The sequence below is a fragment of the Engraulis encrasicolus genome, chromosome 18, assembly GCF_034702125.1.
Source record: "Engraulis encrasicolus isolate BLACKSEA-1 chromosome 18, IST_EnEncr_1.0, whole genome shotgun sequence".
Taxonomy (NCBI): Eukaryota; Metazoa; Chordata; class Actinopteri; order Clupeiformes; family Engraulidae; genus Engraulis; species Engraulis encrasicolus.
This window is the reverse complement of record NC_085874.1, coordinates 39,204,503-39,222,002: the sequence shown is the minus strand read 5'-3', so window position 1 is coordinate 39,222,002 and position 17,500 is coordinate 39,204,503. Positions and strand designations below refer to the sequence as shown.

Below are 17,500 nucleotides of genomic sequence, written 5' to 3'. Positions count from 1 at the left end.
CGATACCTTGTCATGAATCGATGCATTGTATCGTGAGAGTAAGTATCGCGATGCATCGATATAACGATTATTTTGCACACCCCTAGATACATATAGTATGTAAATGACCTGTGTATGGTATGTGTGTTGGCGGCCTGTCTATGCCAAAATGCCCGGGCAATGTTTCGGTCCCAGTCCAGCCGTACTCTAAGTTGTAGTTGTCACTACTCTGGCTGTTCACAAAGAGCTCGTATGACCCGAGAGCCAGAAGAGGATTGTCCACAGGTGATGATGATACTACTCGACCACAAGACTATAGTGCCAATGATACTACAGTACTCGACTGCATATCAGTATCCCTGCCCTGGCCTTATCGACCTGCTTACCTCATGCTGGATAAGGTCAGCCCTAACAGTGTGTATATATACGTCTACGTGTGTGTGTGTGTGTGTGTGTGTGTGTGTGTGTGTGTGTGTGTGTGTGTGTGTGTGTGTGTGTGTGTGTGTGTGTGTGTGTGTGTGTGTGTGTGTGTGTGTGTCTGTGTGTGTGTGTGTGTGTGTGTGTGTGTGTGTGTGTGTGCGTGTGTGTGTGTGTGTGTACTGGTGCGTGTGTACAGTATTTGAGTATCTACGTGTGTGTGTGTGTGTGTGTGTGTGTGTGTGTGTGTGTGTGTGTGTGTGTGTGTGTGTGTGTGTGTGTGTGTGTGTGTGTGTGTTTGCAGGCGTGTGTGTGTGTATGCATGTGTACTCACCATCCGAAGCAGAAGGTGGCGAAGTAGAGTCCCAGTAGAGTGGCCACCAGGTGCCTGAGGAAGGGGCTGCTCCTGCTGGGGTCCAGGTAGAGCCGGAACCAGAACGCAGTCAGCAGAGCACACAACTGGCACACCACAAAGTTCACCTGGACACAAGACCACAGAGGAGAACATATTATTATTATTATTATTATTATTATTATTATTATTATTATTATTTTTATTTTTATTTTTTTTAATTCACAAAGTTCACCTGGACACAAGACCACAGAGGAGAACATATTATTATTATTATTATTATTATTATTATTATTATTATTATTATTATTATTATTATTATTATTATTATTTTTTTAATTCACAAAGTTCACCTGGACACAAGACCACAGATGAGAACATATTATTACTATTATTATTATTATTATTATTATTATTATTATTATTATTTTTATTTTTTTTAATTCACAAAGTTCACCTGGACACAAGACCACAGAGGAGAACATATTATTACTATTATTATTATTATTATTTTAGGCTGTCCGCAGAGCACACAACTGGCACACACAGAGAACAAAAAAATATGATTATGTTATGCTTTTATTTGTTTATTTATTTATTTATTTCTTATGCCTCTTATTTTTCTAAATTTCCAGCAGAAACACAACAAATGTATTTTGTTTTTAAAGTCTGTAGAGCACACAGCTGGTACACAAAGTTCACCTAGAGAAGACCAAAAAGAAGAACTTATTATTATTATTATTATTATTGTTATTATTATTATTATTATTATTATTATCAATAATAATAGGGAAGTAGTGAGCAACACTTCATTATAAGCCAGGCAATCCTACAGGGTAGAATGAACCTGGACAGGTAACGCCTTCCCCACTGCCTAGCCTGCCACGTTTCATAACTCACACAGAACAAGTCATTGAAATATCCATGCCTGAGTTGAAATTATGTACAGTAGGAGGTGAAATTAGAGCATGTTTTCATCACCGTGGTGTAAATGTCCTCCTCCACACAACACATCTCAAAGCCCACTTCCTTCTCTTCCTCCTCCTCCTCCTCATACCCCAAACCCCATGTCCTCCTCTTCCTCCTCCTCCTCATACCCCAAACCCCACGTCCTTCTCTTCCTCCTCCTCCTCCTCCTCATAACCCAAATCCCATGTCCTCCTCTTCCTCCTCCTCCTCATACCCCAAACCCAATTTCCTTCCCCTCCTCTTCCTCCTCCTCATATCCCAAACGCCATATCCTCCTCCTGATACCCCAAACCCCACGTCCTTCTCTTCCTCCTCCTCCTCCTCCTCCTCATAACCCAAATCCCATGTCCTCCTCTTCATCCTCCTCCTCATACCCCAAACCCCACGTCCTCCTCCTCTTTCTGCTCCTCCTCCTCATACCCCACGTTCTTCTCCTCTTCCTCCTCCTCTGTGGTCTGGGGCTCAGAGAGTGCAGACCTCTGCCAAGGAAGCGGTTTGATAGAGCATTGGACTATGTTACACCCTTTTTGTCTTCCTGCCTTCTTTTTGGATTTAGAAACTAGAATGTCAAAATTCGTCAAATCCAACAATGGTGAAGAATGTTCGGTAACACTTTACTTAAAGCCAACATTATAAGCGCATTCATAACAAATTATAACGCACATTATAATTACTTACAAGGTATTATGACTACACTCATAATTCTTCATGATGCTTTATATTAACAGTTATGAATAACTATGAATCTAGCTTATAATGCTTTATAAATCCAAGGGTGTCATGAGTGCTCATGACTGGCTATAAACTACAGGCTGCCTGATGGGGCTTATAGTACATTATGACTACCTATACCTCTCTATGCACAGACCTGGATGATAAACTGTCATAAGGGCTCATACGATGCTATAATGTTTCATGTGAGATCATAAGTCGTCAATGTGTGCTCTAAGTAAAGTGATAGCTAAGTAAAGCTATAGATATGGGCTTCATAGAAAGTGTTACTGAATGTTCAAAAAATTCCTGGATCCACATCATGATCCGGATCACCTCCAAAATGTCATCACTTGTTCCTATTACCATTGCCAACAACTCCACAAAATTTCATCCAAATCTGTTCATGACTTTTTTTAGTTATCCTGTTGACAAACAGACAGACAAGCAAGCAGACAAACCAACACGCCGAAAAACAAAACCTCCTTGGCGGAGGCAACAAAAATAAAGTAAGCAAATGAATGTGGGGAACCGCTTATTGTCTGGTTTCCACAACATGCAACATTCCCTCTCTACACATCTCTCAATCTTTCTGCATTTCTTCTATAGGCCCAATCCTGGATCGAATGAGCTGCAGGGCTACATGCGAAATGAGCTTCAATCCTACCTGCTACATGAATATTACACAGTATACAAAATCGGAATCTAATTGAAAGTCCAACATTATTCAATCTGTCTGTGTCTGTAAGATATTCTATTGTTTGGGAAATTTGTATCCAGTTGATTGAATATCTTCCACCTTGTTCTTTCTTTTTAAGTATTTTTGGGGGGGGCTTTTTGGCCTTTATTATTACAGGACAGTGTGAGAGTAGACAGGAAATTGTTGGGAGAGAGAGATGGGGCAGGGCGGGAAATGACCCTGGCCGGACTCGAACCGGGGTCCTCCTGGGCAAGCAAGCCCAAATGTGGGGGGCTTAGCGCGCTGCGCCACTTTTTTCTATACAAAGATCTGAAGTTGACACTGAGCATTGATGCTACTGTCCACACATCACTTCATTTCACTGAGAAATGTAGCAAGAAGTGCTGAGCAATGTTCTCTCCGTCAACACATGAAACTTTTATTTGTGGTCAGAGCCTCTGTGGGATGAAAGATTTTCTGTAGTATTTACTGCAAAGGGGTGTCGCGCCTTTAGGTTTGTAGCCGGGAGGGTGCGTAGGTTCCACAAAGTAATCCAATGAAGCCCTGATGATGGTCTGAAGGACCGAAAATGTTTTGCACTTCACTGGGTAGCACCATCTTTATTTTCCTTATGCATTAAAATTCTTTATGCATCGGCATCAGTGGTGTGCAAGTTCGTCCTTGCTGCTTCAATGAAAGGATTTCTGACATCAGTGCAAAGTTGTTCTCCATTTACCCCATATATACAGCAGTGGGCCTGCAGTTATTTCTTTTGACTGTGTGCTTTTCAGAAGTAAAGGGTTTTCTATTTGCTATTAACATTTGGCATTTGACATATACAGGGCAGTCATCGGTAAGTGGTTAGAGCATCAGACTTGTAGTCCAAAGGTTGCCAATTCGACTCCCAACCCGCCAGGTTGATAGCCTGGGAACTCCCATACTGCCTTTAGTTCTACACAATCGTTTCGATCTGGTGGCAACCAGGCAACCAGGTTGATGGGGGGGAGTAATTAACCAGGTGCCCTGAGCATGGTAACGTCCCGCCGAATTGCTCCCTTGCGGTGCCAGTGGGGGCTACCCTTTAGCATGGGTGAGGCATAAATGCAATTTCGTTGTGTGCAAGGAGTGCTGTGTCACAATGACAATGGGAGTTGGAGTTTCCGAGGTGGGCTTTCACTTTTATACAGTGATTTTCAGTGTAGATTTAGCTTTTCAGAGTAATTTGGCCTTTCACACCTCAGCCCATTTGGTCCCAATACTCAAGGTTTAAAATAGCTTCAGACTAAGGAGCTGTTTCCACGTAGGCAAAAAAAAATAATAAAAACGCCATTGTATCAGGTGCGTTTTAGCCCTCTAAATGGGATATTTTCAAAGCCAGATTTTTGATACATATGTGGCCAAAACCAATGCGTTTCCAACAATATCAGGCTACATGGAAACAGTACCTAAGTAAGTTGGAAATGCTGCCAAAAATCTCTTCTCTCTGAAGAACTAGCTCCATAAATAACAACAGATGCATTATGCATACGGTTCATGTACAGGGCCGGATTAAGATGGCCCGGGGCCCCTTGGCTACAGGTTTCTCACGGGGCCCCTGGAAGGCAAATTTTTCAACAAAATTACATAGACAGTGTCATAAAGATAATTTGTTTACCAACTATACTCAATACAACACATCATCTTTTCAATATTGCATCCTGTCACAATTCCTATTTTTTCCTTAATTTTTGACTTTTGGCCAATTCCGGCCCCCCTTGGTTGCAGCCATATCTAGCTTGTGCATTAATCCGGCACTGTTCATGTATCTAAATATGGCGGCGGAAGCAGAGGGTGTGTGAGAAGTGTGTGGCATCATGTGTGCAACACTAGAGTAGCCATCACGGCCTAGCTAATTCACACACGAACACAGAATAGAGCCAGACTAATCACTAAAAACGAAAATATTACTCTGGAATCGCTCAGTTCAGACAGCTGAAGGCTGTGGGTGGGACCATCCTGCCAAAGTCCACCCCAAAGATTCGAACCAACGGGGAAACATATTGACATAATAAAACATATTCCTTTGATAAAGGTTGCCAGGTTGAATGTTAAAAAAAAGTATTGTGCTTTTTTTCCATGGATGGAGGTGTAGGAAGAGGTCAAGTGGGATTCGAACCAGCAATCTCCAGAGTGAAAGACCAACTCCCTTACGATTACTCTGGGCCATGGCTGCCTGAAGCAAAAGAAGCCAGGCTCAGCCTTGTGCTCCCAGGCTTCTGCCTGTTGAGGTGATCTTACCAGGACCAGTAAAAGACTGTCTCACCAGGCAAAAAAATACTTCTTGGCAAGAGAGGTTTGTGAAGTTTACTAGGCTGCTATAGTCACCACAGGCGTGCACAGATAGAGACGAGGCGGTGCTAAAGCACCTGCCCCTTGGCCCTACTGGACAAAACATGCCTCCTTTGAACTTGGATATATGTTGACTTGGACCACAGTACTTTGCACACAGACATACAGACGCACACAAAATCCTAGCGACATGTGCACATGCTGTAGATTAAACACACAGACACTTGGACAGACGAGGTATGCACGTTCATTCTCAATTTTCTCATGCACTCATCTCCTTCTATCCCCCCCCTTCTCTCTATCTGTCACACACACACACACACACACACACACACACACACACACACACACACACACACACACACACACACACACACACACACACACACACACACAAACACTGCGTAGAGAGAGGCAAATAAAGTGTCAGTACACCAAAGACCATTACAGCTAACAGCCAGGGCCGGAGCTATAGGGAGGGCGAGCAGGACATCTGCCCCTGGGCCCAGGGCAATCTTGCATTGGTGGTGGGGGGGCCTTATTATGACCTTGGCAGGCCATATGGAGGGCCTTATAACAGTTTTGCCCTGGGGCCCTGTGTGAAATAGTTCCGCCACTGCTAACAGCTTCTCAAGCATGTCTACGGCTAACACTTCTCGAGCACGTCTCCTCATTAGCCAGACTGATGAGGTGGGAACCAGTGTTGCCAGATGTGTCTGACTAAATCCCGCCCAAAAGGTTCTCAAAAAACGCCAAAATGCGCTAAATTCCCCCCAAATTCAACAAATTACACAGACTTCTATGGGCCCAAAACGACTGGGAAAAAAAACCACCAAATGGCCAATTTTCCACATTTTTACCGGCAGACGCTCATCCAAAGTAGCCCAATTGGGCGGGCACCCACCCAATCTGGCAACACTGGTGGGAACATCTGAAGAGTGCAGCGTTATCATGCAGCCAGATGAAAAATGGAATGGATAAGCATACACACATCACACACACACACATCACATACACACACATCACATACAAACACATCACATACACACAGGGACCACATACTGTACACACACACACACACACACACACACACACACACACACACACACCATCACACACACACATGTACACACATCACACACACTCATAATCCATTGTAGATTACAGGGACTGAGAGGAACAACACACACACACACACACACACACACTCACAGACACACACAAATGCACACATGGCATGCACACACATTTGTGCGTGTGCCCCCCCCCCCACACACACACACACACATACAGAATCCGGTACATAGCTCACATTAACATTTGTCCGTCTTCCAGCACACAGCGTGGTCCCTTTCTCATCTGTGTCTTTTTACAACCCAGCCTGATGTATGACATGCATATGTGCTATTGACGTATGGACCTCAAACTAATTTCATTAGATCTCATCAGAAATGTAAAATGCAGGCCTTGGCTGTGGCCCAAACAGTTAAAGCACTGTACTGCACTGTGCACTGTGCTGCACAGTGCCCTGTTCCAATAGCCTGATTATCATCGACTTTTAAATCTCTTCGATACTTGGTCTGACCAATGAACATTTCCCGATCGGAAGTGTTGACCTGCCTCCCTTGGTTTGCTACTGGTTGTTTGCTTGGGGACAAAGTGGGAGGAGTTCCCAATTTTTCGGGAGCTCAGAAAGTACTTGAATTGCTCTTGACTTGACTAGTAGTAACGCTGAAGGTGTTGCGTTACTAGGAGGGCAGGCTTCTGTTCCAATACTCGTACTTAGCGCCCTCTACGAGTACGCACTGTGTTTGGGTACGCAGGGCGTTCCATTTCTAACTGCCGCGGTGAAGTGTACTGTAAAAACTACCCAGATAGCGCCATCAAAACGGCCAACTTTTCAAGTGTGGAGTTACAGTACACGTTTCGCACTCAACGGCCACCATGTTTGTTACGTGGTTGAGTGTCAGATCTGTCCAACTGCCGACTCTCCGTAATAACATAATAGTTTTGATTCCAAAGGCAATCGCCATGTGTATAAGAGGCAGAAAAAATGTCAACATAATGAACATTGTCTTCCGTGATGTATTGTATATTGGGGGATTGGAAATGCACAATAATATCATGGCACTGGCACATTGTGATCAAATGTAAATAATTCATTGTGCGTATTCCTAAATGTGCCAAGGGGGTTGGCAGTGTTTTCCATACATTGAGGAAACTATGGCGGCCCGCCATGGTTTGAATTTGGCCGCCAACGAAGTAACGCATACACAAACAAACGCATGTACGCAGCTACGCATGCACACCAGCACCTACTGTATTTGACAGCGCATCTGAGACAGCGAGAAGAGCAACTCTCGAAATTAACAGTGTACTGATGTTCCAGGGACAATGAAATGTTGGCGGAACTCAAAGGGGTTGGGGTTTCTAGTGGTAAAACCATGATTAGTTTTCAGAGTAAAACCATCATTAATTCTATACTTAAACCATAGTCAAATCAAAAACCGTGACGAACCATGCTCAAAAAACCTTGAAATCATGGTTTAACATGGTCGATTTTCGTAAGGGTGGGGTTTCTAGCGGAGTTCATGGCTCCCAATGCCCATACAGGCATACTGTAGTCTACTGTCAGTTTAGTGGCATCTTGTGCCATACAGGCATAGTGTACTGGCAGTCTATAGTGGCATCTTGTGCCATTATTATCTTGGGCGAAAGTCGACTGTTGATTCCGTCAAACAGTCTGGCGAAAGCTAAGAGGAATCCGTCTCCATGGAGGGTGGGAGATGGTCTGATTGACCGTGTGCGGAGCCAAAATCTTTGGGTGGAGTACATAGGATGGCGTCGCCAGGCTGTGCCAGTGTGTGCCAGTGTGTGTGTGTGTGTGTGTGTGTGTGTGTGTGTGTGTGTGAGTACGTGTGTGTGTGTGTGTGTGTGTGTGTGTGTGTGTGTGTGTGTGTGTGTGTGTGTGTGTGTGTGTGTGCGTGCGTGCGTGCACGTGTGTTTGAGTGTGTGTGTGTTTGTGTGTGGATTCAAGAGATGCCCGTGCTTGGCATTGTCCATGCAAGTTGAGCTACCTCATTAGGAGTCTTCCAGCATCAAGGGATCAAACTGTCCCAGCCTTGCCTTGCTTTGCCTGTGTGTGTGTGTGTGTGTGTGTGTGTGTGTGTGTGTGTGTGTGTGTGTGTGTGTGTGTGTGTGTGTGTGTGTGTGTGTGTGTGTGTGTGTGTGTGTGTGTGTGTGTGTGTGTGTGTGTGAGTGTGTGCGTGCCTGTGTGAGTGAGTGAGTGAATGAGTGAGTGAGTGAGTGTGTGCGTGTGTGGTTGCATGCGAGTGTGTGTGCCTGTGCCTGTGCCTGTGCTGTTGTTTCATGGCCTGCCAGCTTTAATATGGCAGCAGAATAAAAGTGGAAAATGGCCTCCCACACTCACTCATAACTTCTAGAAAGAATGACGAGACAGCTGAGCTATGGCGGACGATAAAGACACCAGTAAAAACTGACAACTCCAGCTCGGCAACAAGCGAGAGTTACAACTCTGTACTTCATAAACAAAGGCAACACTTTTGGAGGTAGATTAGAAGTGTTTTAGCCACTTACTGTACCGTAGTGTAGGGCTCCATGATATCAGAAAAAAATGTGATACTCAATAACAGCACGCAATACCTCGATAACAATATTTAAACAATATTTAGAAATTAGCGTTTTTCTTGTCACTAATTTGTCAGTCTGTGTGGGGGGCATGGCTTTGGTCGTGGCTGGCTTTTCGCACATTTGTTGACATTCAGCGATTCAGTGATTGGACAGCACAGATTTTTTTTTTTTACTTGTCATCGATAATTAAGTCATTTTCGCGATATGCATATCGCCACTGATATCGGGATTTCGATACATTTTTGTGCAGCCGTACCGTAGTGCACACTCAATATACTGACTCCTCGATCTATTTCAAGGCTGAGGTAGGCTAACAAATCAGATTATAGCTCTTCGAGATTTTTTTCTGAGATGAAAAGACATTATCAAGGGCATTCCACCCATCTGTGGAACTCATCTCTCTCTGTCTCTCTCTCTGTCACCCTCTCTCTCTCTCTCTCTCTCTCTCTCTCTCTCAAAGGCACACATGGTTGGGAGGACAGACAAACAGGACATGAAAAGCTGCCATCCAAATGAGCCAGACACCATCTGTTAGTTTCCTGCACTGATGTCAATTTAAGCCGGGCGGGCTGCACAGAATACCTCTACAGCAGTGATCTTTCAATATTCAAGATTCAAGATTTATTTTATTACATCTCAACAATGGTGTATAAGAGAGTAAAATTCCTTGTGTTTTTGTGTCCTCAAAACATAAATAAATGAAAGGTGTGTGTGTGTGTGTGTGTGTGTGTGTGTGTGTGTGTGTGTGTGTGTGTGTGTGTGTGTGTGTGTGTGTGTGTGTGTGTGTGTGTGTGTGTGTCATAGTACTGTAGTACTTTGGTAGTTAACTTTTCAATGGTTATTACAGCATTCTACTGGTGTAACTCCGGGTGCACTTGGATGTTTTTTGTATTTCTGGTGGAAGAATGTGGCGGTGAGCCGAGAAGTGGACCTACTCATTTATGTTGAATGGTCTAACGAAAACGAACCGCTTTGGCGGGCTACGGGAGCCAAGGATTGGGGTAGCCCCATCTACAAGACTCGCCCCTCGTCGGTAAGCTAATGCTAATGTTCCTTCCTTGGGTACACCTACCATGCAACCATACGCTAGTATCTCACATATCTTTTTCCACGTTATAGCATTACACATAGTCTAAGGCCTGGTTATGCAAAAATAGAGAGATAACAGATCGAAAAAAATCGTCCCGTGCCCCACGACGACCGCGACAAATCCCTTGCAGCGATCCACGTATATTTCTCCCAGGCTGAATTGTCCGTAATCTGCCACTGCCCCCCTGCTAACACGTGTCCTGCAACTGAAGGAGGAGTCTAAACAGACCTTAGGGAGGACAGAGGGACAAGTGTAGGCCTTGGCTGTGACTCAAACAGCTAAGGTACGTGTAATCATTTAGGTCACTGGTTAGCGCGTCTGCCAGCCATGCAGAAGATTGTAGTGAGGTCATGAGTTCTAGACAAGAGAGGCGGACTGCTCAGGATAATGTTGGTTGTGAAATACCCGCTCTTGTAAAGAGCAGTGTTGCCAGATTGGGCTGTTTCCCGCCCAATTGGGCTGCTTAGGATGGCCGTGTGCGGGTAAAAATGGCATTTAGCAGAAAAACCCGCCCAATTTCTGCCATAGAAATCAATAGAATTGGGCGGGATTTTGTGCTTCTAGGCGGGTTTTGAGCATTTTTTGGGCTGGAAATCATCTGCCTCATCTGGCAACCCTGGTAAAGAGGCACAAAGGCAAGAGGATACAGTAAAGCATTCTTGTCATTCAACCTCATGATTAAAATACTGTAATACTAGGCCTACTTTTAATCCAAGATAAAAGTAGACACAACAATGGCTTTGTGACAATGCCTCTATACTGGCCACATCAAATATTAGTTAGTGTTGGGCAGAATGCAACAGCCTGGTTTGGGGGTCAAAGCCTTAAGCTAGATTTATGCTTCGGACGCATAGAATCTGCGTCCGTCCGTTTTCTGTCTATGCGAGTCCACGCCCCCCTCTCAGAGGCTCTGCGCCCGTCGTCGAGCGCCTCGAAAAAATTCTAACTATCCGTCGGACGGACGCGGAGTACGCAGACAAAAGGGCGCTATGATTGGTCGTCTCGCTACTTCCTTGTTCTGTTCTTGTGGCAGCGCAATGCCAGTAGTTTGCGAGAGCAGAGCTGTATTCTGTTAAAAACTTTATTAATGCCTTGTGTGTAAATGTGTCAATACACGAAGCTACAAGCTAAGTAACAAACAATGCATCAGTTGAACACTCGTGGCACAATGCCTGCGGTTTTACTACCGTTCCTCCACCGAATGTAAACATGGGCAGAATCAACTGTCTTTACATGCTTGCATTTTCTGTTCGTGAAAACAGACTGGGTATGTCAAATAATGATACCAGTGCATTGCCTTTGCAATTTGTGTGAAAATACCTAGCTAACCGGGATAGAAAGCAACATTGCTTAATAATGACCGCAGTGCTTACGATGTAGTGAAAGTAGTCTAATCGCGCAATTTCAAATGTGGCTCGCGACGAGACCTCGGACCTCGCAGAACTCGCAGATGCATGAATACAATGTTGGTTCGTGGCCACTCCCACGCGAGTTTTGACGAGCGCAGTTGCAGAAGTCTAATCTGACCTTATCACACACACACACACACACACGTACAGACGCATGCACTCACGCACACACTGCTCTCTCTGTATCCCCTGATCCACACACACACACACACACACACACACACACACACACACGCACACGCACACGCACGCACACGCACACACACACACACACACACACACACACACACACACATAGTAGTTTTTTGATGCCCTGATCCAGTGGTCTCCACCTCCCCTCCTCCACCTGATTTGATTTCAGGGCCTGATGATCTGGTGAGTGGATCCTTCTCAGCTCCATAACATGATTAAAGACAACGCAGGTGAAGCTCTTAGCACAATGAAACACTGGCAACGCCACTGCACTATACATCACACAGGCACTCATAAGCACACACAAACACATGCACACACAGGCATGCACGCACACAAACACATGCACACACACAAACACACACACTGCATTCAGTGTTATTGGGTGGTACATTATAGGTCACAACACAAGGTAATAGGTGGGCAGGACTCACACACGTGCACACACGCACACGCACACACGCACGCAGGCATGCACGCACGCACGCGCACACAGACACAGACACAGACACACACACACACACACACACACACACACACACACACACACACACACACACACACACACACACACACACACACACACACACACACACACACACACACACACACACAGTGGGCATCAGCCTCAGGTAGTGGGCAATCAGCTGCTGATGTGTTCTGACAGGGCTTTTGTGATGCCATTCACATTCTGTCCAGTTTCCATAACCCCATCCAACTGAAATATACTGTTGTTATATACTGTCTGTGCATAGGCCTACAGTGCATTTGATCATCCTGATTCTACTTGTTGGGCAGCTTAGATTGATGGCCCACATTTCAGTACATTTTAACTCCACTGTTCCACCAGTGGAATGCTGTTGAAAAGTTAACTACCAAAGTACTACACTGCTATGACACACACACACACACACACACACACACACACACACACACACACACACACACACACACACACACACACACACACACACACACACACACACACACACACACACACACACACACACACACACACACACACACACACACACACAGAGTAGGGCTGTAACGATACACTCAACTCACGATTCGGTTCGTAGTATCACAGTCTTTGACCTAAGGTTCGATACACCCCACGATTTCTCAGTTGCCAACATTATAAAATACAATACAAACTATGATAGTTTATAGGTAGAATAGGTTACAAGAGGCTACTAATAATTTAAAAACTTTTAAATATAATAATGATGATGATTTGAAGCTAGGAAGCACTATAGCTTGCACATAACATGTGTGGTTGTTTTCTTGACTGATGGGTAACAAAACTTTGAAAGGGCGTATCACGATACTGCCTCCTTGTATCACGATACAGTATCGTGACTCTGTGTATCGTTGCAGCCCTAATACACACACACACACACACACACACACACACACACACACACACACACACACACACACACACACACACACACACACACACACACACACACACACACACACACACACACACACACACACACACACACACACACACACGGTGGGCATCACCTGCTGATGTGTTCTGACAGGCCTTACAAAAGGGTTGAAACGTTTAGTCGACTCGCACACGTGGGCCCTTTTTATTACGTTGGTTCAAACTATTTTTTAGATTCATTGGCTCATTGCCACACTGCCTGCAACGGCCGCTTCCAAAGGGCTTTCACTCTATGCAGTGATTGGGGTTGTGAAAGACTGACTGAAAATCCTTGGCTAGAGATGCACCAGACCCTGCTTTTTAGGTAACATGCCGGATACCGGATCCTGCTTAAGATCCTGCCGGACCCGGATCCTGTGAAAAACCCTATTATCCTGCCCGATCTGGAACCGGAACCGGAACCGGATCCGGTGCATCTCTAGTGTAATGTCATTGTAGTGTAGTGGCATGATAGTTAAGTCAGAGATTCTTTAAGTATAGAGATATGCCAACATAATAGGTTTCTATGGGCACCTAACATGACCAGGTTCCGGTCTGCCTAAAGGGGCGTGTCATAATGCTCCTAGCATGGAATAGAACAGTCCTTAGGTCTGCCTAGGTCTGCCTAAAGGGGGATTTCCCCCCCAATAATAGAACCCAGAAACAATGGGCCAATGGAACCTCTCTCTCTCTCTACTCTCTCGGGTTAAGTCTTTTCAATGACTAGTCTGCTCTCCAGTGGAAGGGTGCACCTTCTAAGCCTCCATTATTGTTTCATTTCATATTACAATAATGCCCAAGTATGGTAGAGTTAAAGTTACCCTTAGCTGACGCTTTTATCGAAAGCGACTTACAGTTATTAATAAACTGTATTTGTATAGCACAATATTGCTATTATATTGTATTATTTACGGGGTATTGGTTACAGTCCCTTGAGCAATATGGAGTTAGGTACCTTGCTCAAGGGCACTTCAGCCATGGATAGAGGTGTAGGTAAGGGTGGGACTCAAACCGGCAACCCTTTGATCTAAAGCCCATTCTAGGCCACAATCACTGGGCCACAGCTGCCTCTTTCTTTCTTTCTTTCTTTCTTTCTTTCTTTCTTTCTTTCTTTCTTTCTTTCTTTCTTTCTTTCTTTCTTTCTTTCTTTCTTTCTTTCTTTGCCTCTCCCTTGCTATATTGCTAGATGGGCAGTAAAGTGTCTTGTGTGTCTGTCTCCAGTGTGAGTCGGCACTGCGCTGTGCTGCGCTCCTGAAAGATCAGATGCTTGTAAAAGAACATGGAGCTGGCGGCTGTAAAACTGGACCCAGAGTTTTGGCCTCGTTACAATATAAAGACTTATTGCTGTCCTTCAGTAATGTGATTGAAACTGTAGCTCAGTGGTGTCTGATACACACACACACACACAAGCACACACGCATGCAAGCTCGCACACACACAGGCGTGCACACACACACACACACACACACACACACACACACACACACACACACACACACACACACACACACACACACACACACACACACACACACACACACAGAGAGAGAAAAGGGAAAGGTTGATGTACAATTGTCCAAATGTTTATTGTCATGTCAGAGGGGAGGAGAGGAGGGGAGAGGAGAGGAGAGGAGAGAACTGGAGAGGAAAGGAGAGGAGAGGAGAGGAGAAGAGAAGAGAGGACAGAGAAGAGGAGAGATGAGAGAAGAGGAGAAAGGAGAGGAGAGGAGAGGAGAGGAGAGGAGAGGAGAGGAGAGGAGAGGAGAGGAGAGGAGAGGAGAAGAGAAGAGAAGAGAAGAGAAGAGAAGAGAAGAGAGGAGAGGAGAGGAGAGGAGAAGAGAGGAGGAGAGTGGAGAGGAGAGGAAAGGAAAGGAGAGAAGAGGAGAGGAGAGGAGAGGAGAAGAGAGGAGAGGAGAGGAGAGGAGAAGAGAGGAGAGGAGAGGTTATTGAGAACTGTCCTGATGCCCAATCCTGCACCTAATTTGGAATCAGCCAGTGTGTTCACGTCGGTAGTCTGAGCATTCGAGAACTAGAAAGTTGGTTTGCACTGTGAACCATAGAATACTGTTTTTCTCTGCAAACCACGACGACAACATGGACATCAGCAGGTTCATCCGGGTAACACGTGGTCTCATACAGAAAAGTTCAGAGCCCATAGAGCATAGTATTTTACGTAAGAAAAAATCATTTTTAACCTCTAATAAATTAATCAAGCTTAGCTTGTGGTTTCTCTCAAGTGAATGGTTAGGTTATATGGCCCTCCGATGGTGATGATGAAAAATGTTGCCCTCTTTATCATGAAAGTAGCCCATCCCATGTAAGAGCATTACAGTAAAATGGGTATGCCCGCAGACTCTTATGAGAGCAATATACAGGTCTCATAGTATAGGTAAATCCTGAGCCTACACTTTTAACAATTCTTGAAATAACAAAAACCTGATGACTATTTTATTCTTGCAAACAAACTCTTTCAAGCTTGGTCCTACCATGGCGCTAACAGTAGGGCACGACATCTAGGGCCGACCCAGGTTCAATTCCCGGCCCAGGTCCTTTGCGGGCCCATCCCCATCTCTCTCTCCCAACTCACTTCCTGTCTCTTCTCCACTGTCGTGTCTGATAATAAAACATTAAAGGTTTGAAAAATACAAAAAATCTGGCACTAAGCCACTGTGCCATCAGCTCAAGCGATGTCAAGGGACTCAACAGGACAACAGTTTTGCTTTGTTTTGTTTTCACCAAGAACCATGTCTGCAAGCCTGTTAGCAAAGTAGTTATAAGCTGTAATAATTATATAACAGCCAGGGAGCCAGTCTGGGGTGCATTTCTCGAAACCAAAGTTGCTTACTACATTAGCTACTTTGTTGTTTTCAATGCATTTTCCCATTGGCAACTACCAAAGTTGCTAACAGGCTAACAACTTCTCTTTTGAGAAATGCATCCCCGGCCAGCACTTCACAGCTGATGATGATACGTTTTTATTTAATATTTTAAGAGATGATAATGACAAGTATTCAGCTATTTCTTTACTTTTTTACATCGGATATCAAAAGGGGAAAAAAGCTGCTCGAAGCTGATAAACAGCAGGGAAACCCAAAACACAAAATAACAATAACAACAGCTCAGCTCAGCTCAGAAGCAAGACACACAGTAAATATCAAAGAAATCTATGGTAGATTGTTTTTTCAACACTTAGAAGGTCAATTTGACATCATTTAGAGTGTATTTGGTGCTAGAGTACTCTCTAAGTACTGAATTAACACTGCAATCATTACTGTGCAGCCTGGTCTGGGCCAAGCAACTGGTCTGGCTCCGCAATTTAGCGTGGTTTTGGGAAGGTGTCAACTTGGCAGCTTTCTCTCTGTGTCTCTCTGTCTCTCTCTCTGTGCCTCTCTGTCTCTCTCTCTCTCTTGGGAAGGTGACAACTTGGCTGCTTTATCTCTCTGTGTGTGTGTGTGTGTGTGTGTGTGTGTGTGTGTGTGTGTGTGTGTGTGTGTGTGTGTGTCTCTCTCTCTTTCTCTCTCTCTCTCTCTCTCTCTCTCTCTCTCTCTCTCTCTCTCTCTCTCTCTCTCTCTCTCTCTCTCTCTCTCTCTCTCTCTCGGGAAGGTGGCAACTTGGCTGGTCCCCCAGAGCCAGAAGAGGGGGCAGGGGGCTGTCCAAGTCACGGTGTTACGTAAATGGCCTGGACCCTGAACCTGGCCCCCAAACCTGGCCTTTGCACAGGCGGCTATTGCTGGAGCCATATAACTCCAGCTGCCACCCAAAACACTCATATTATGGACTATGGTGATGACCATTTTTTTTTTTTTGGGTGGGGGGGTTGCCTTTATTTCTGACAGGATAGTGGAGGAGAGACAGACAATGAGTGGGAAGAGAGAGACGGGGAAGGATTGGCTAACCAACCGGGCCGGAATAGAACCCGGGTCGCCAGCGTAGTAACCCAGTGCCCTATACTGTTAGGCCACAGCTGCGCCTCCCTTTGGAAGTATCTAAATGCTAGCAAAGTAACGGTGTGCCCCAGACTGATACGCATGAACTCGTCTCATATCAGAGAAGAACAATGTTCAAAATGAAACACGGTGGAAGTCACTTGTGAAGACAGAGACGAGAGTGTTGATCAGAGAAGAACATAGTTCAGAATGGAAACATGGTGCACTGTTCCACTGTTGCCTTATACAGGCCCTACCGTGGCTCTTACGCCTGCTATACCGGCAACCCGGGTTCGATTCCGGCCCGGGTCATTTGCCAATCCTTCCACATCTTTCTCTCCCAGCCATCTCCTGTCTGT

The 17,500-nt window shown here is 45.0% G+C and overlaps 1 protein-coding gene across 1 annotated transcript in view; it reads right to left on the bottom strand.

Annotated features, from left to right (window-relative positions):
- LOC134469380 (lysophospholipid acyltransferase 2-like) overlaps nucleotides 1–17,500 on the bottom strand; it is an 86,803-nt gene that overhangs the window by 46,126 nt on the left and 23,177 nt on the right. The window contains exon 2 of the mRNA XM_063223601.1: nucleotides 731–876. Coding sequence (XP_063079671.1) covers nucleotides 731–876 — 146 coding nt within the window. The remainder of the gene's footprint in view (nucleotides 1–730; nucleotides 877–17,500) is intronic.